We start from the raw sequence: 20,515 nt of genomic DNA on the forward strand, positions 1-20,515 counted from the left end.
AGAGAATCATACGCCTAAAACCATGCAAGGCCTTCCATTCCTCTCTCTCTCTCTCTCTCTCTCTCTCTCGTCTTTCGTCTCCCTCCATTTTCCCAATATCTCTCTCTCTCTCTCTCTCTATCTCTCTCTGTTATCTGCCAATTTCACTTTCTTAATTTTCATCGCTGACCCTTCATAGATTGACGTAAAGGTACTGCTGGTTGTGGGGCCATTTGGGCTATTTGGTTTCGTTGGCTGGAACCATTAGTCTCTTTGGAACTTTGAGGATGCCTGGTGTTTAATTCCAGTAACTTTTCCGACATTAAAACCCATGTATGGCACTCTTTGATTCCCAAAATCTTTTGTTTCTATGATATGTTAATTGGCTATTAATCTTTCATTAACATATCTATTTTGATGCCTGATATGCATGCCTAGTTTTTGTTAATTTTATTGGTTTACTCATCAATTAATTAGAATATATATTTCTTAATGGCTATAGGACTGATTTTGTTGCTGATTTACATATATTAATGAAGCATCATTTTTTTAATGCTTTGTTTTCATTCAATCTGTACATATATAGCTCATAGTTTGTTTATAGCAATGCAAACAAAACTGAAATTTTCCGTGAACACGAATTACCACCCCCGGCTCAAAAGCAAAGGTATATATAGCACATGAAAATGTCCACATATTGCATAACATGAACCAATTTGTGAGGAAAGTGAGGAGAATTCCACCATGATCGATGAATGCAAATGAGCTCTCCGTTTGTTTATCATGCACTTATGTTTGTTATCTGTATTTGTCCATGTGGGTTATAATCATATCTATTATCTAACCACCTCTTGTTGATCCATTTTCTTCTTTAATTGACTGGGGAGAATTTCTCTCTGACTTCAAACTCTATTTATTGACTGGTACTCAAGTTTGCTTATTGAAAGTTTTATTTCTTATTTCCCACTATTTTTCAGTTGCTATATATACTAATCTGCACGAATTGTAATTGTGAACTTGTGTGTTTCATCCCCCGTTTTTCCTCTTATTCTGACAGCATATATAAGGTCCGATAATGTTAGATGGTTGAGTACCTTTGGAGCCGGAATGAAATCAGACACTTTCTACCATGCATGGAATCTGGACACCAAGGTGAACTAGTAGAGTTTTGAGGTTGAGGACACATCATCAGCATCATCATCCTCTGCTTCTGAACCTTCAATGGTGGAACCCTTCCAATTGGATGCAAATGCAGCATCTGCTGGAACTTCTAGCACTCAAAAACCCAACCAGAACAATGAGATAGGACGTTTGGAGCAAGAATCAAAAGGAACATTATTGGCCATGGAACCTACACATGGAAGCAAAATCAATAGTAATACAATGGCAGATTCTGTTACCATCCTTGGTGAGGCTGATCTTTCCATTCCAACAAAAAGCTTAAGTCGCTCATCATCATCCTCTTCATCTGAATCTTCGTCTCAAGATTCCTTCTATTTGGGTGTCAATGCACATCAGGCAACATTAGCTACAGAACCTGGACATGGCCGCAAAACTGATCATACTGATTTAATGGCATATTCTGCTACTAATCTTGGTGAACCAGATCTTTCTCACCCAAGAAAAAAGCTAGGCCACTCATCCTTATCATCATCATCGTTTGCATCTGAATCTTCGCCCCAAGATACCTTCGAGTTGGGTATAGATTTTTCCAGTAAGTTCTCAGCAAGTACCGTTAAATCACCACTTATTCCAAAAAAAGGATATGAAATATTTAATCATTTAATTTATTTTTTAACACTCTCCAATATGTGTGAGTTCAAATTCTTTCTTAATTAGTGAAGTCCAACACGAACGTGAAATATTTAATTGAAATGAGAGGTAAATTGACTAAGATAAGGTTCGAACTCAGGACTTTTACTCTGAAATCATGTTAAATCACCACTTATCGAAAAAACTTAAGCTAATCATAAGAAAGAGTTCATTTAATAATTTGATTTCTATTCTAATTAACAGGTGGTACTAGCATCTTCAAACTTGACAAGAATAGTGAGATAGCTCCTTTGGAGCCTGATCTCTCTATGAACAAAAAGTTAGAGCCCTTGTTACCCTCGACATCATCTGCAGAGCCCTTAGAAACGAGTGCAAGTGCAACCAACAAGTCTCCTACAGGCAGTACAGGCCCTCAGTTAGCTTCAGATTACAGCAAGGAGGATATTCCAGTCAGCTCCATGCCCAAGAATAAACAATCTGGCTATAGCAATGAATTCATGAGCTTAACAGAGAAGTCAGCAACACAATTTCCTCCAGTACAGGTGATGGATAGAAGTGGTGATTCTGCTTCCGCTCCGTATAGGATTCCATCTTATGTCTTTGCTAGAACTAAATCTACAGCTCCAATGGAATGGAGTCTCAATTCAAATGAATCGTTGTTCAGCATTCACATGGGGAACATGAGCTTCACCAGAGAACAACTCTACTGGATGAGTAAATCTGGTGAGCTGGATAAGTCTGTTGGTGATGTAACCATATCTGCTGCTCCTCCGTTGATAGACTTGTCAAGTAACCAGCCACCTCCAACCAACAAATCAACTGACGCCGGCCAAAAAATGGCTACTTTGGATGACGGGTCTGAAGTAACTGAAGGAACAGCTGCAGCAACAATGAGGGAGGTTATAAAGGAGAATGAAGAAGATCGTGGTAAAGAAAGTCCATCTATTCATGAGGGACCATCTCATTCAGCTAGCATTTCAAATGGGAGTACAAAGTCTTTTGCTTTTCCAATGTAAGCTTCCTCCCTCTCAATTCTCGAGACTTATTTCAGATTGCGCTGAACAATACAGTTTCTGTATATATAAAAAAAAACCCGGAAGAGTTTTTTTCTCCAAAACGCAATTTTGAGTCTTTTTAGAGTAACTAAACGGACTATTTTGCTTGATACAAAGCAGTTTTTAAGTTCTTTAACGCAATCTCAAATAGATAATCAATCTAAACTAGCATAAGAGAAAAAGTGTACGTGTGCATCTAACAGTACTTAATTTACATGGATGCTTAATTTGCTTAACTACTTGACATGCATGTAACTCTTAATCATTTCTAAGCCTTTTTGGGTCTTTAAGATTGTGAAATCATCTGGCATATATATTGAGAAAATTTTTCTTGTTGCATGAAGACTGACAGGGGATGTGGATCGTAAAAGTGGCTCTCTGAAGGTGGGATCGGGGAGGCAAAAGAAACAGTCAAAATCCCAACTTTCGCGGCCTCTGTCTCATCTACAGACCCCTAAAGAATCACCAAATGAAGCTCGAACGCCTACTAGAGCAGCCTCATATTTGGCCCACAGCAGATGGCTATCTTGCTTCTCTTGTTGCCCATTCTGTTCTTTAGGACATTGATCAGCCATTTAAACCTTTTGCCTTATACAAAATCTCGTCAGCAATGATCATTCTGACAAAAGACTTGTATATTTGTAGCTTTCCAATTTCTTTGTTCCCAGTTGATTAGTTTACATTGCATGAACGATCTCCATCTTTAACGGGGTTTCAGATTCTTAAAGTGTCATTAAATGATTAAATTTACCTCTTGTTTCTCTTACTATAGTTAAGCAAAAATATCACATATATAGGATTAATTAGATTAGACTATATATATATATATATATATATATAGGGAAAAATATACATAACTCTCTCGAACTATTACCTCATTGTCAATGCCCTCCCCAAACTACCAATTGTGTCAATGTCCCTCAAATGACAAAAATATCCTTCATAAAATTATTAAAATAAAATAAACTAAAAAAATTATTAAAAAAATATAAAATAACAAAAATTTATACCAAAAAAATAAAAAAAAAATTAAAAACTGTTTTTTCTTTTTCTTTTTTGGTTTGTTTATTATTGTTATTTTTTTAAAAGTAATTTTCATTTATTTTTTCGTTTTTTTTAAAAATGTTCTTTTTCTTTTAAAAATTGTTTTTATAATTTTAAGTTATTTTTGCATTTGCTTTTTTAAAAAAAAGAAAAAAAAACATTCTTTTTCGTTCTTTTATTTTATTTTTTTGTTTTTTATTTAATTATTTAATTTGTTTTTTAAAAAAATATATTTTTTTATTTTTAATTTTTTAGTTTTAGTTTTTAATTTTTTTTTAATTTATAAGGACATTTTTGTCTTATTCAAAAAAATTTAGGGTCATTTTTGTCTTTTGTTGGTCTTAGGGGGGCATTAACATTTTTTGGTAGTTTGAGAGGGAACATTGACACAATTGGTAGTTTGTGAGATACATTGACAATAAGATGGTAGTTTGAGGGGGTTATGTGGCCGGGATGATTGGAAGCTTCTTGCGTACTAAGATTTGTTGAAGAATGAGATCTTTCATTCATGGACCAACATGCATGCATGTATCATAATGTCATTAATTGGTTGATTAAAATTGTATTTAGAATATATATTTCAATCATCTTAGAGGCTTTTCTTCTTAATTTTCTTTCATATATGTGTGAGCGTCTCTAAACCTGAATTTAATAGCCTTGTGCACGTATCAACAATACTGTTTGTGTGGCAGCGATTTTGAAAATGATAGAAATTTTTCACAAATTGGTTTGTAAGAAATTTCTTACAATCCACGTATAAGAGTGATATGTCTCATTTAAACATGTGAGAAACACATGATTTTTTTATTAATGTTATTAAAAAAGTATGTGAGAAGCATATACTATTAAAACAACACGTGTTTCTTACATGCGAAGGGATACATGTCAATCTTATATGTGGGTTGTATAAAATTTCCTACAAACCGATTTTTAAGAAATTTCTGTCCTTTTGAAACTACTTCTTCCATCATTTTTTTTTTTAAAACAAAAAAGGGGAAACTTCAACTTTTGCGATTGTACTATTAGTTTTTTAAAAATTTAAAATTTAATGTTAAATCAGACCGTATGAGAGTGAAATGTTCCTTATATTTAATTTTGTAAAACTAATAAAAATACAAAATTGCCATTAATTTAAAATTAAAAATAAAAAACAAAAAAAAAAGTACAAAAAAAAAACATTTTTTAAAAAATTTATATTAAAATATGAGTATTTTGAGGATTTTCAAATCCTAACATAGGACTACGTTGCAAACTTTTAAAACATGTGACCAGATACTGTAACTTTTAAAGATTGAATGTACGATTGTAAAAATGATAAAACTTTAAGGAGTAAGTAAAATTTAGAAAGAAAAAAAGAACTTTGCTCATAATCATTATCAAACAATTCAAAATAATAAACATTTTTTAAAATAAATGTAACCTCGTCAAAAAACACTTTTCACATACATTGAAACACTTTTTCAAATCAAAACTAAAAAATACTTCTGAAAATCATTATTACACACATATTAATAGCCTTGGCCCTTGTGTGTCACCAATATATGGTCTCGTTCGGTAATGGTTTTGAAAACACTTTCTTTTAAAAAAATAAATAAAATAAATAAATAAATTCAAAACAAAATAAACGATTGAGATATAAGTAGTAAAGTTTGATAGCCATTTATAGTGAAGAAAATGTAGAAAGGGCTGGTGAAAGTCTGGTGCTGGAGGTGATTCTTCATCCACACACAAATCAAATATGACAAAGACATCAATTAGCGGAACAAAAGGCCATTTGTTTTCAAATCTATAATCACGAAAGTAATAAGGCAAACAGTAATATCCGCTCCATCCCTAGCACTCCTACTCATGATGATGACAAATTGCCAATGGTAATCAAGAACAAAGCCGATCACGGTCTAAGTTCCATTTGTTTCGGCATAAAATTTAAGTAATTATTTTTTATTATTTGCTTGTAATCCTGAAAATGGTTTGAAAAACATTTTATGGCCTTTTGTCTTGTACCGAAAATTACCAAATAATATTTTTTATATTTTCGTATAATATGAGGAGTTGCAAAAAAGAGATAACAAAGAGAAGATGTGAAGAAAGAGCATACGAGAATAAAAGGCATTCGGGGGTAGGATTTAGATTCAATCCGTTCATATTACTGGCAATTTGGGTGGACAATTATGAGGGGCCTAGTTACTCGAGCGGGTGTTGGGACAGACTAAGACCTACTCAGGCAGGTAGGCCTCATAAGAGACATTCTTACAATTGCTTGTTCGGGGAGTGAGAGAGCGGCATAAATTGATTTTTACGCAGATGAGAAACATAAATTATTTTACGCTGGACAGAGTTTTCCTTCATACTGGGTTGAAGAAAACTACTTAACTTTTTTCAACCCAATTTAGATGAAATGTTTTACGCTTAGTAAAAGTTATTTTCCACCGTACCAAACACTAAAAAATAAAAATAAAATCTTTTTCAAATTATTGCATCCCTAAAAAGAGGCATACATACATGTTCCCACTTCCCACCATGACCTTCAATTCTTGTTTCTAAAATTACGCAACCTGACCCTGAGAATAAGTAGCCAACTGGGCCGGGAGCTGACGTGGAGGGCCCGTGAAGAAAAAAGGATAAAAGTGGAAATTTGACACCATTTTCCATCGACAAAAACAATAGGCGGGCAGCCCACAAAATCCAAAATCCCAAAACTTGCCGCGTAAATCAAAATCGCGGGACTAAAAAAAACAAGGAAAAGGAATTCAAAGTCATTTCGCGCCGAAAATCACATCTACAAAACTCTCTCCGCCTGCAGTCTCCCTCTATTGTTCTTCATTTCCCCAAATCAGCCAGAGAGTCTTTTGGAGAGAGAGAGAGAGAGAATGGCGAAGTCGGTGAGCGCAGATGCGATATCGACCATACTAGCGAACCCGTCGCCGGAATCTTCCGCGGACGTCCCGGAGATCGTCGTCCAAGTCGTCGATCTCAAGGCCACAGGCACCGGCGGTAGCCGTATTATGTGCGATTCTTTCCCTTCACCCTAATTACCATGTACATAGATGCGCATTATTTGACTTTGGGCTTCCTATTGAAGCTTTGTTTTTATTTTTATTTTCTTTTTATTATTTGCGATACGGCGATCTGGATCCGTTGGCTGCGAGATTTGGCTGCTCAGAAAGTGTTATTTCAATATTAGATTTTAGATCTGGCTATTTACTTGTATCATCGTCGTCGTCATCGTCATCATCATTTACATTCAGGCATATCTACATGCATCTGAGTGCTGTTTTTATTTTTGCCATAATCTGCTCCCAGGTTTTCAGCTAGTGATGGAAAGAGGAAGCTAAGAGCGATTCTCCCAGCAAGTATGAGTTCTGAGGTGATGTCAGGAAAGATTCAGAACCTGGGTCTCATTCGCATTCTTGATTATACTCTCAATGACATTCCTAACAAGCCTGACAAGTAAGCATCCGTTCCAACACTGCTACAACAATAACAATATTCATTGTCTTTTGGGTCTCAAAATTTGTGTTTTGCTGTTTCAGATATCTAATCGTCACAAATTGTGAGGTGGTTTCTCCCCCGCTTGAATCTGAGATCGTTTCCGAGGTAAAGAGTGAGGAAACTGGCATTTTTTTGAAACCAAAGCAAGAAAGTGAGATCAAGAGCGAGGTAAAAAGTGAAGCACCTGGCATTGTTTTGAGGCCAAAGCAGGAGATGGTTGCAAAATCGGCTGCTCAGATCGTACATGAACAGCGTGAAAAGTGAGTTCTTACCCATTGTCACACTGTGAATGTAATTTTGCAATGAAGAATCTAAGATAGGACTTCATGGGTTATGTGATTTCATGTTCTTTCTTATTTTTGAAATTCAGTATGGCCCCAGCTGCACGGATGTCCATGACGCGAAGGGTTTTTCCTCTGGTTTCCTTGAACCCTTATCAAGGCAGTTGGACCATAAAGGTTCGTGTCACAAGCAAAGGAAACATGCGTACCTATAAGAACGCTAGAGGAGAAGGCTGTGTCTTCAATATAGAGTTGACAGATGAAGATGTAAGCCATCTCTATTTAAAATGTTATATTGGATGTAAATTGTTCTCAGAATCTCAGTTGTCAGGTAAATATAGTAGTTTGGTTCCTTTTTTTCAGGGCACACAAATACAAGCGACGATGTTCAATGAAGCTGCAAAGAAATTCTATGACAGATTTCAACTGGGGAAGGTTTATTACATTTCAAAGGGAAGTCTGAAACTTGCTAACAAGCAGTTTAAGACAGTGAAAAATGACTATGAAATGACCTTGAACGAGAATTCTGAGGTAGAAGAGGCCCGCAACGAAGAGACCTTTGTTCCTGAAACAAAATTTGATTTTGTCCAGATTGATGAGTTGGGTCCTTATGTCAACGCGAAGGAGCTTGTGGGTAAGAGAACTCACTTTTAGAATGTTTGTCAATAATCTTTTTCTTCCTCGTATGCTGAATTTTTGTGCCTATGAATTTCAGACGTCATTGGAGTAGTTCAAAATGTGTCTCCTACAATGAGCATACGGAGGAAGAGCGATAATGAGAATATCCCAAAGCGTGATATTACCATTGCTGATGAGACGTGAGTTTCTACTTTACGCTGGATACTATATTCATACGCTTATACTTTATTTTGAAAATATTGTATCCGAATTGCAGGAAAAAGACAGTTGTGGTCTCCTTGTGGAATGAGCTGGCAACCAACATAGGGCAGGAGCTTTTGGATACTGCAAACCAATCTCCTATAGTTGCAATTAAATCTCTTAGAGTTGGGGACTTTCAAGGTAACAGAAAGGAACATAGGTTCCCATTTGAAATGTGCTCTTTTTATGCTGTTCCCATGTGTAATGTACTCCTTGTATGCTGTTTTAGGTGTATCTTTGTCAACAATAGGCAGAAGCACAGTAATTGTAAATCCTGATATACCTGAGGCAAAGAAGTTGAGATCCTGGTATATAACTGCCAGAAGGCTATTGCCCCCCCTCTTCTGGCCTTGTGAGTTGTGACCATGTTTTCTCACTCTGATGTTTTTGTAAACAGGTATGATTCCGAGGGTAAAGAAAGTTCAATGGCTTCTGTCAGTGCTGGTATGAGCCCATCAACGAAGAGTGGTTCAAGATCAATGTACTCTGACCGAATTTCTCTTTCTCACGTAACCAGTAACCCATCCTTGGGCGAGGACAAGGTATTCTGTCATGAACTCTTCATTATAAAATGGGTTTCCTTTTTGTTAAGTCTTTTTTTTTTTTTTCATATGCATTGGAGTGATTATAATGGATTTCTGAAAGGCATTCTCTTCAGCTATGGAACTTATGCAGTTGGTTTTAAAGTTCCCATATAGTTCCAGTTGTAAAACTAACAATTTGAATATGTTTAGTACAGGATTTGAAAGATTGATTTCAACAAATTGGCACTAGACATTCAATTTTAACATGGACCTTGTGTTTTTTTTTGGGCAGCCTGTATTTTTCAGCATTAGAGGATATATCAGCTTCATCAAGCCTGATCAGACAATGTGGTACCGTGCTTGCAAAACTTGCAACAAAAAAGTGACAGAGGCTTTGGGGGCTGGGTATTGGTGTGAAGGGTGCCAGAAAAATGAAGAAGAGTGCAATTTAAGGTGAGAATTGGGAATTTGATGCAAGCTAGAATCAACATGCAAGTGGAGGCGTCCTAATTTTTATTTCTTTTTTCTTTTAGGTATATAATGGTAGTCAAAGTTTCTGATGCAAGCGGTGAAGCGTATTTATCTGCCTTTAATGAGGATGCAGAGAAAATTGTTGGGTGCTCTGCTGATGAGCTCGAGAAGCTGAAATCACAGGTAAACTACCGATAAAATTGATATGACATGTTAAACCTAACATGAAAACAAAGTAAAATATTTGGAAACTAGTTTCTAATTCTTTCACCATTTTGAAATTTCCAGGTTGGAGAAGAGAATTCCTTCCAAACAAAACTGAAAGAAGCTACTTGGAATTCTCATCTTTTCCGGATTAGCGTTGCTCAGAATGAGTACAATCATGAGAAAAGGCAAAGGATCACAGTCAGGGCTGTTGCTCCGGTTGATTTTGCTGCCGAGTCAAGATTTTTGCTGGAAGAGATATCAAAGATGAGAGTTTCTAAATAGGGTGGTTTGGTCTAGTTACTATTTCTATGATGTTTGTCTAGGCAACATTCCTTAACATCAGTTTCCTTGCTTGGATGCTGATAAGACAAACCTTTTTGCTGGCAACTGTTGGATGCCACACCATTGCTTGTAATATATGTCTTTTCAGGTGATTAATAGAGATTGTTTAGTTGTATTCTGAGGGTGCGCTTGCAGTATTTCTTTTAGACTATTACTAAGTTCCTATATAATGCAGTCTTCATTTATACAGGAGTTTTGACAACTAATATAGTATAGTCAACCTATGCATTGAAGCTTGGTGATGGTAGTAATCCACTTCAGACTTTCAGTAGTCTTTTACCAAGGAACAGTTTTGCTTTGAATGGACATAAATGACTTGAGATCAAGGTCTTACAAAGCATTTTTTATTTGCGCTTTCAGACTATCAAGTGGGATAGTTACATATGTCAAATGAGATCTGTTTGGTGTCATTTTTTTGCTCGAACCATACAATTGGTTTTATAGATTCAATGGTAGATTTTTACATCTCTTGTAATGAATTGCATATGGTAGATTCAATAGTGTATTTTCCCCAATTCATATGGTCCCAGTTTGTGAAATGATTATTAATTATGAGAAATACAAAATGAAAGCAAGTCTTGTAGTTGCATATCATTTAGCAATACCACTTTTATGGTTAGCCTTGATGGTTTTATAAATTGCTGATTTGCAATTAGCGATGGTAAATACTGAATTCCAAGAAGTGGGCGATGCATCATTAATGGGCAGTAAGATTAGAACCTAGGCATTGCCCCCCGTTCAAATGGTTGCCTTACAAATATGCTATCATGACTTTGATAACTATGTAGTCTATGTATGTGCTTTTGGTGAGAAATGCTAGGGGCTTGTTTGACAACCTAAATAGAGGCAAAAGGTAATGGGAAAAACCCGCCAACGGCCACCGCACCGCCTTCGACCACCTACCACCCATAGAATAATTTTAAATTTGAAAATCAGAATAAATATTTTTTTGAAATTTAAGCCGGTTGGCAATTGGTAAAATTGGGCTTTTCGTCAGTTACTGACTCGACTCGACTCGATAAAGGCAAAATGACGTTTTGATTAGGAGCCAAACGACACCGTTTAAGGAAAGACACACACACACACACACACACATATATATATACACTTTTTTCTCAAAACACCACTTCAGACACTTTCAATCTTCAGTCTTTACACTTCACCACCTCATGGCGCTGTCTTTCGAACTCTAGCCTAGGATCACTTCCTCCCCGCCCCACACTGTGACGCCTAATTGCGGAGCTGCTCACAACCCACGCCCATCCACCTATCTTTCTCTCTCATTCTCGTGTTTCGAAGTCCTGATGTTCACTGTGTTCAACTCGTCCAAACTCTCGAGGTAAGATGTGGAAATCGGCATTTTGTTTGCTTTGTTTTCATAGGATTGTTGTTCGGTTGTATTTGTTCGGTTGGTTTTCATAATTGTTCGGTTGTTTTTCGCAGTTCGATTTGTTGTTCAGTTGTTCCGATCTGGTGGAGTACTGCAAGTGAAGTTGCTTGACTCTGAGTTTTCCTATTTACCCGACCAATAATTATCGATTTATCCGAGTTTTCCAATTTATCCAAGAATTTCAAAAAAAAGTTTTCATGGAATAAAGTTGGGTAATTAACTGACTTTATCGACAATTCCGGTCGGTAGTCGGAAATGGTGTTTTTGCACCGACTTACCCGACGCCCACCCCTAAATAGGCAAATGGTTCAAAATAGTCAAATTTGACTATAATGAGCCATTTTTTTGTCTCCAATAGAATAGGCAAAATTGAATTTTTTTTTTTTTTTTTTTTTTTTTTTTTTTTTTTTTTTTTTTTTTCTTTTTCTTTTAGTGTGAATAGTAAATGGGCTATTCTGTCTATTCACTATTTACACTACAAAGAGTTTTTTTTTTTTTTTCTCACTTTCCTTCTTTCTTTTTCTCTCACTCCCTATTTCTTTCACACTTTTTTCCACACAAAATAATATTTAAATACAAGTATAGAGTAGAATAAAGAATGTGTTGAAGAGAATATGAAAAAAAAACAGTAGCTAAAATATAAAGTTATACTTTTTCGATAGTTACTTTGGCTATTATTGCTGAATATGCTAAGAAAAACAATTGAAAAATTACCTCCAGTGGGCAAGTTTCAATGATGTTATTGTACATAGAACGTGCATAGAAACAGGATGATAATATATAATGGTGCATACAACTTGCTCTCTCATACCTTTTCATAGGATTTTATCATTGCTGCAATTTTGTGCAATAGTTTAGATGCCCGGCTATCACTATCATTTGAAGAAAGAGAAGAGGTAAATTCCTGGTAATTATGGAGGCTGCCTGTGAAGTCTGTAAAGAGTGCATCAACTCCTATCTTGTTAATCCAGTAATCATATTCCTCATAAGGGTCTTGATTAAAGTTCAAGTGTAAGAACTGGTTCTCATTTCGGTAAGTGTATGGGTGCACCTGCATGATCACCATGACAAATTTGCAGTTCAACTCAAGCATTGGTGAAAAATTATGTAACTTTAGTCAACATTTCCCGGCCAAACGAACTGAAAGAAGAAAATGAAATAAAAGAATACATTTGCAAACAATTATAGGATGCATACCAATGCTGCAATACAGAATGAGAAACTATAATGTCATGTCTCTTAAGGAAATAATTAGAGAGATTTTCTATGAAATGCTTCCAGTTTTTACCACATTTTCTTAGAGAAGAACATTGACGCGTTAATTTAGACTGCAGAGTAACAAGAACTCACTGGCCATACAAACAAAACCATAAGTAAGATACCCAATCAATTACACAACCCAAACAGTGAATTATAGTGACCAACAACTTAAGTTACCTTTCAAACTAATCATTTGAGAAGTCAATTTAACTCAGAAAATTTTGTGTCCATTCCTAAAATAGCGTCAGAACTTCTCTGTCAACAGTCTGATGCAACATAGTTGTTGCAAAAACTTTGCTAATGATATAGTTATAATTGTAATCGAGCCGAGTATTGAACTTTCAAAGTCAATTCGTTTAATTTTGTTTCGAACACGGGTCGAATTTGAGCTTATCACCGAGCTAGACAATTTGTTCAATGTTCAAGCTCGGTTCATTTTATTTTCGAACGAACTCGAGCTTATTCACGAGCTACTCAATTAACGTATTCATTCCTTATACAAAATAAATATTGTGATTTTTTTTTTCCAAATTCATAATAATCATTAGTTAATTAATTATTGTTAAAATTTTATCATTTGAGTTAATTAGAATTAACTCAAATCTTAAACAATCCAATCTCGAGTCTATAAACATATTTCACACGCGCACACACACACACACAAGCTATATTTATTACATTAGGAAGATAATTCCTTTTGTCTTTTTAAATACTTAAGATGTTCACATTACAAAGTTAAATAATACTATAAAAATAATAAAAATGTAGTTCTATGAGTTTATACAAGTTTATACAAGTCGAGCTGAATTTATACGAGTTTGACTTGTTTAATAAATGAGCCTAAATTTCTGTTCACCTTTGATTTGTTTAATAAACAAACCGAACTCAATTCAATTTTATATGAGTCGAGCTCAAGTTGTTTATGAATAGCTCGGTTCATTTACAGCTCTAAATATAGTGTTCCATTAATCCTATATTTTTCTCTTTAATGAAAAGGATCCATATGTACAGCCCCTATAGCTACACCTTTTTCATTTTTGCTATTCCCTTTGATTGGGCCAGTGATGTGAATGGCATCTGTGACCCCATTCTTCGCTCTGAATCAAATGCTTGCACTGCTGTGCAACAACAGCTTTGGCCCTAAGTTCAGTGATCAGAGTGAAAACTATTTAGGTATATTACTTATTTTGTCCTTTTATTTGTAATTACACTGTTGAGTGCCACGGACTAGTCCAAAGAGAAGACATCTTCCTTTTTATATTGTTTGAGCGTTACTCAACATCCTGACAGTGATTTGAGACTTTTAGCTTTGTTTCTTGGCTATACCGTTCACTTTGATCAAAGTGGGGAGATTTTCAGAGGGAAAAGAAAGCTGGAAAGAGTGGTAAACAAATCAATGCAACATTAAAGAAAAATGACTCTTAATTGTGATGGCCTTGGATCATATATGACTATATTACCACAATCAAAGAGACAAGCATTTGATAGAAGAAGTGTACCTGTAGGTTATGGGAGTGTGCTCGGGCAACAAGATCAGTAGGTGTTTGCAAATAATTATCCTTAACAGGAACAACCGTATCCTTCCAAGGTCCAATGCCCACCACATACTTCTTAATGTAGTCAAAGTAACTATCTGAAGTAATTTCCCAATATGACTGCACATCATCAATTTCATTTTATTGCCTTAGGAATCTAAATATTGGAAGGTTCAGAAAGGAAAAAAGAATCATCTTACGTAAACCAGGCACTGTAGAGGGTAAACAAGTTTGATAGATATTTAATAACCATTTATCCCAAAAGCTTAAATTGATTGGAAATAGTGAATTTAATTATTTCGTGAATATCCAAATATTCTCCTTCACGTGTGGGTTCGAATTCTTTTTCAATAAGTGAAGCCCAACACGTAAAACATTTAACTTAAATCGAAGACAAATTATTGTGTCAGACTTCGAAATTAGGATTCTTGCTCTAATATCATGTTAAATAACCAGTTGTCTCAAAATGTTAAAGCTGATAGAAAATGATAAATTTAATTATTTAATTAATATTCAAATAATAGGAACAATTTAGAAAACAGGATATGAAATGCCAGGTAAATTCTAGAACTGGAAGGCCATGGTTCTTGACCACCCAAAGAGTTATGAAAATGTCAAATATCTTCTAACTATGGACTCATTACAACACTTTCAGTTTTAGGAGGGCAAAGGAGAATTTACGAGCATATAACAAAAGGTAAATAAATTCTTCTATAGAAGATACGGTTGTTTTAGATATTCTTTTTTTTTTGACAAAGGATAAAATTTTTACTAAACGAACTTGTTTTTCAGCTACAGTTTAACAGGAACAGGAGTTTCAGCAATGATTTTAAGTCAAACAGAAAGGTAAAGGGGGTAGGTGGATTCTGCTAAAAACTTTTGAAACTCATTTTGAGCAGAAAGTTCCTTTCAAGCTGGGGAATTCATTTACTGGTTGTTGTTTTTACATGTGATAAAAGCCTGATATCAATTACTGCACTGAGATTACTTTCGTTGGCTCTTCGTAAGTCTTATGATCTAGACATGTAGACAGTCTACGACATTTTATTATTTGCTCACTCTTGGAGAGGACCTAAATAAAAATGCAATGTTTCAAGATCATTAACTCACCTAGTCCACTTTAAGAGCACACATGCATAGAAGTCAACAAAGAAGCTTAGTAGGCCATGCATAGAGAGGTTATACCAGGGAGAACACAAACCTGATTAGTGTCTTGAGTTAGAGCAGTAACTTCATCAATTAATAAGATCTTAGGCAAATCTGTCAGATTTGATGCATATATAAGTGAAGTTGGAGCAAATGACTGGATAAATACAGGTTGTGCCAACCACTCTTTTGACAAATATGAACCCTTGTATCCATACTTCTTAAGTGTCTCCACAAACTTATCCTCAAATCTCTGACCACCTGGCCATTTCACCTGTTCATGGTATCAATTGATATGTTAGGGGAAGTAGAATTGTTGTCTAAAAGAATGCATTAGCAATAATAACCAGCTTCTTAACCATGCCGGTCATCTTTTAGCCACAACAGACTAATTTCTCAACATGAACTGGTAAACCACACCCCTTGCCATCAAGTTTTCTTATGGAAAACATGAAAACAAGAAGTAATGTATTTTTTCATGGTTTTCTTTTTTCAAATAATACAAGCCTCGTCCTTTAAGCTTCCAACAATGTTACTGCTCTCCCAAATCAGAGTTGTTTGCCTTCTTTAGTTCAGATTTATCATAAGTTATTCTAACACTACAACCCCAATGGAGATCAGCATACAGTTGGAAACATAAAGAATGGTCTCTAATTTTGACCCAATATTTCATTAAACAGAAAATAATAGCCATTCTATCCAAGCTGAATCATTTCCTTTTTTGGTGAGATTGGGGAGGAGGGAGGACTCTAATCTCAATAAGTTCAAACGCAACCAACTTTTCTTGTGCCAGACTTTTAGGGAGAAATACTCACATACTGATTGATAAATACTGGATTCTTAATCTCTGGATATATTCCAACAACTCTGGTAGCATCCAGTGCAATTGAAATGTACTCTTCAAAAGTAATAATAGTAAACTTTCCTAAGGAGAAGACCAGATAGAGAATATAGTTAATTACTTTTATACATAGCACAAGTGAAAGGCAAAAAAATTCCTTTACAATGAAAAGAAAAGAACTGAATTACAATACCTTAAAATTCCTAACATGTATCGCATATCATACACACAGGTTCTATACAATGATCTAGGCAACTATGACTAAGGTGCTAGCTATTCATGTTTATCTAAAATAATGGATTGTGTCTCCACGTAGGGCAGCACAAATATTAGAGTTTCAGAAGGGCGGGCAGATATAAACAAAAGGTTTTAAAATAGAATACAAGACAATTGTTCAACTGTGACTGCAACGAATCAAGTTCAACTCCACCAAATGTTTCAGAGAATGAGCCAGTGGACTCAATTCAACACTGATGGAGTAAAAACTATGTTTTGATGGGGAATTCTTCTGCTTCAATAAATTGTGACAGTTAACGTGCCAAAACTTCCAGGTTACTGAATTATTTACAACTGGAAATTATTTTTTATTACTAAAACGGCAACAATTAGGAAACTTGTGATGAATAGATACATTGAACACAAAAACCTAATGACAGCTGATTGGGTAGCCCCTCTTGCTCTACATCTTTCTGTAGAGACAAGATCCTGATCAACATGCCTTTCCCACAACCTTGAGCTACATACTATTGGCCTCCTTGTCCTTGTAATACCACGTACTTGAACCAAATAATAGTATACATTTAGTTTGGTGGTAAAAAGATATATTTGGAAATTAAGACAAATAAAAACAGCACTCTGAATATAATTAATTTTGAAAATTTTAAATGTAAAATAGATATTTAATAGTACTTTGTGCAAACCAAAGGTTGTGAATCAACAAATAGTAGTTAAAACAAAAGAAAAAAGAGAACCCCAAAGACCAACGTTCAAATCTAATCAATTGGAAAAGATGATAATAATGGAAACGTAATCTACTTTTTCACTGAGATTAGCAAAGGTGTTCTCGACTGAGTGAATTGAGCAAACTATGAACAAAAATGACATGGAGCAGTAAATAATTTGTACATGGTCTACTGAATTAGAGGGGGGGGGGGGGGGGGGGGGGGTGATTTTAATCAGCTCAAGAACACTTGTCCCCGCAAAGAGAAACTAACCATTATATTGTTGATCTCGAAATGGGTACCTCTGCCTCACCCTCAACAACTGTAGTTCTTTTAGTGTGAAATCAACTGCACATAATTAAAATTATTTCAATGTTTTTGGACTTAAACTAATCCTTGTAACAGAAAAAACTGACAAAGGTGAAAACAGCATTAAAGACAATAATGGTACTTGTACAGACACACATGCATAGAGTGCAAGTTTAATTTTTTTGGGTACTAATGCACTAAGCTTAACCTTGTAGCTAGCCAGACAATATGATCAATCTTCAGAATACTACAAAAAACGGAAGGTGAAAGCTAAATGGCTTCCATACCAGTAAAAAAGCCAGTGGTGTTGACCCCTTGGACTTCATAGGTCCTTTTACGATTGGCAAATTCCTTGTGTTTATTAATATCAGTGGTAGCATCGAGTGTTACATCATGGAAGCATATAAGAACACCATCTTTTGAAGATAGGATATCTGTTTCAATGAAGTCTGCACCCTCTTCAATAGCTCTCTGCAAGATAAAGTCATTTTATGGTACATATTATCTGAGGACAGAGAAGAGGCTCATCATATTAATTGAAAAATAGATTGCAATGCCCATAATTTTATATCCAATCGTGGCAGCTCATAATTATGCATGTTATACCAATACACTGTAAGAAAAGTAAACATGGTATGTACATATTACACGCGTGCACGCACGCACACATATAGAGCTAAAGAATCTATATCGCCTACACCCCACAATACATTTTATGTATATGTTCAGGTCTAATTGGTGGATTGATTTACTAGCTTGAGTAACCAACCAATATGAATAAGATATATTAAAAAAAAAATGAAATTGGCATTCTTCAGCTCAGTGATTTTATTGTGCCATTCAGTATGAACTGAGCAATCTCAGATAAAGACATATGAGTAGGATAGTTGAAAGACTAAAAATTTGCCAGGCGGGCATGCCCATGATTACCATGTATGCAGGAGCAGTTTCCTCAGGAATTTCTCCATTTGAACCTCGATGAGCTAAGTTATATGGACGAGAAGTTTGTAAAGGCTTTCTACTGCCCTCAGCTACTTTACTAGGGAGTGGATAGAAGGGCCTTGCAGCACACCCAACGCTGAGGAACAGAATTACCAAAGGGGCAATGCCTGCCAAGTGGAGAATACCAAAACTAAACTGTAAAATATGTCTATCCAAGAATCAGATGGCAGTGAATCAGTAATGATACAATCTGCATAAAAAGTTGCATATTTCAACATGCATTAAAAACATTATATTCCTTTGTCACAATTATCAGAGTTTAAAAATTTACGCCATATATGTTATATAGAAACTTGATCTGATAATATTAACCATCAAATAGCAACACATTAATTGCAAATAGTAAAGGAACCAAATATAGTATGCATAGGGTCAGTTTTCTATAGTCAGACAAGATTTGATATGGGCTATGCCTCAAATGTTCATCAATAGAGTAAATGAGACAGCTATCCAAGACTGCAAAGATAGTATTAAACTCTTGGGGTATTCTTTTACCATATATGAATTATTTGAACATCATTGCACATCTTGGAATAATTTTCTTGATAGAAAATTGAAAATAGAAAGAGCGAGAAAAGTCATGCAGAGCAACTATATATATGTTGACAACTGAACATTAAGTCAGCGTACCTTTTCCATGGTAGTCATGACAAGGATTCATCAGAATTCAGTCATGAAAAGATATCCTAGAATGAAAAAAAAAATGGGGGTGGGGCTTGATGATCAGAGGGTGGAGGTCTGAGAATTAATCCAGGACAAAAATCTACCAAGCACAGTGACATGGCTCACTTCCATTGGCCCCATTAAAAAAAAGAAGCAAATTCTAAATCATATGCAACAACCTTTGTCCAAAAATAGTTCAACTGAGTGTCAAATATCTGTAACCAAAATGGCATCAAAACCAACAGAAGAAGAAAATCCAATTGCTAAACAAGAACAAAAACATCAAATCATGGAAAAACCGAAAAACCCAGTAACCATTCATAGAGTTGTCATCATCGGCAAGAACATGGAAGAAAAAAGAAAGACACACTTACACGGTGAGAAAGCCATGGCATTTACACCGCCTCTCTCTCTCTCTCTCTCTCTCTCTCTCTCTTCTGCTTTGTTCTTGGACAACCTCTGTTCTTTCTCGGTTGTTTTGAAAAAATGTAAAAGGCGTAAGTATCACGTGTAGCCGGGAGCTTCTACATTTTGGTGGCTCGGAGGAATCCGTGCCGTGGATCTACCCGTACTCCAAGAATATCCTTTATAACTTTTAAGGATGCGCTCCAATAAGTATATGCCCCGTTTGAAAATCCTCATCTTTTGCTTAGATTTTTTTTTTTAATAATTAAAATATATGATTAATGTGATATAAAATTGAAATAATTTATATAAAAAAGTAAAAAAAAAATTTGTATTGTAATGAATTTTTTATTTAAAAAGTAATAAAAAATGTTGATGTGATATAAATAATAAAAAAAGTTAAAAATATTTTGAAGTTCATTATTTTTTTTTATTTTTTTTTAGAGAAATAAAAATAAGGAAATGAGAATTTAAACGGACAGAGGAGGTGGGTTTGAAAATTAAGGCCTTGTTTGATAAATACATGTACAGAACAGAACAGAACAAAGTAGTGGATTGTTAATTTTGAAATTAGTAAAAAGTGATGATGTGATATAAAATAAAAAGAATTTGTATAAAAAAGTGAAAAAATTTTGTATTGTAGTGAATTTTTTTATTTGAATAATAATAAAAAATTATTGATGTGATATAAAAAGTGAAAAAAGTGAGAATGTTTTGATGTTAATTGGTGATGAAAAATATAAAAAAAAAAATTAAAAAAAAAATGCATGAACAGTACTGTCCTGTTCTGTATTCAATCAAATAAGGCCTAAGAGGCCGCACGCACTGCTGACCGAGGATTTCTGGTGATTGGAGGCATGGAGGGTCACGATTGGTTTGTGAGAAATGACGATTGGTTGGCGTTGGTTGGATATTTAGAGCTGGGACCTTTTTGATTGGTGATAGGGTGAGGTCAAGGTCATGTGAGCTGGTGGGG

The 20,515-nt window shown here is 35.1% G+C and overlaps 3 protein-coding genes across 4 annotated transcripts; 2 read left to right on the top strand and 1 right to left on the bottom strand.

The window, feature by feature from the left end:
- The first annotated feature begins 1,200 nt into the window (after positions 1 to 1,200).
- Positions 1,201 to 2,768, top strand: LOC133876085 (uncharacterized serine-rich protein C215.13-like). The gene is made up of 2 exons (XM_062314378.1): positions 1,201 to 1,693; positions 1,996 to 2,768. The coding sequence occupies exons 1-2, from the start codon at positions 1,201 to 1,203 to the stop codon at positions 2,766 to 2,768; spliced, it is 1,266 nt and encodes a 421-aa protein (XP_062170362.1).
- Positions 2,769 to 6,617: 3,849 nt separating this feature from the next.
- On the top strand, positions 6,618 to 10,249 carry LOC133875465 (replication protein A 70 kDa DNA-binding subunit B). The gene is made up of 12 exons (XM_062313611.1): positions 6,618 to 6,858; positions 7,155 to 7,301; positions 7,385 to 7,603; positions 7,714 to 7,891; positions 7,988 to 8,258; positions 8,340 to 8,442; positions 8,520 to 8,644; positions 8,733 to 8,811; positions 8,901 to 9,045; positions 9,320 to 9,480; positions 9,561 to 9,681; positions 9,787 to 10,249. Exons 1-12 carry the CDS (start codon positions 6,722 to 6,724, stop codon positions 9,985 to 9,987), a joined length of 1,887 nt encoding a protein of 628 aa, XP_062169595.1. The 5' UTR covers positions 6,618 to 6,721; the 3' UTR covers positions 9,988 to 10,249.
- Positions 10,250 to 12,082: 1,833 nt separating this feature from the next.
- LOC133874485 (glycerophosphodiester phosphodiesterase GDPD6) lies at positions 12,083 to 19,701 on the bottom strand. 2 transcript variants are annotated; one of them, XM_062312311.1, is made up of 8 exons: positions 19,509 to 19,701; positions 18,400 to 18,578; positions 17,757 to 17,940; positions 17,434 to 17,508; positions 16,194 to 16,303; positions 15,434 to 15,652; positions 14,197 to 14,352; positions 12,083 to 12,488 (listed from the first exon to the last, which is right to left on the bottom strand). In XM_062312311.1, the coding sequence occupies exons 1-8, from the start codon at positions 19,522 to 19,524 to the stop codon at positions 12,243 to 12,245; spliced, it is 1,185 nt and encodes a 394-aa protein (XP_062168295.1). In that variant the 5' UTR covers positions 19,525 to 19,701; the 3' UTR covers positions 12,083 to 12,242. The 2 variants fall into 2 exon arrangements, with proteins under 2 accessions (XP_062168295.1, XP_062168294.1); XM_062312310.1 differs by lacking the exon at positions 19,509 to 19,701 and adding an exon at positions 19,102 to 19,194.
- Between the last annotated feature and the right edge of the window lie 814 nt (positions 19,702 to 20,515).

Source organism: Alnus glutinosa, chromosome 8 (assembly GCF_958979055.1).
Source record: "Alnus glutinosa chromosome 8, dhAlnGlut1.1, whole genome shotgun sequence".
NCBI lineage: Eukaryota > Viridiplantae > Streptophyta > Magnoliopsida > Fagales > Betulaceae > Alnus > Alnus glutinosa.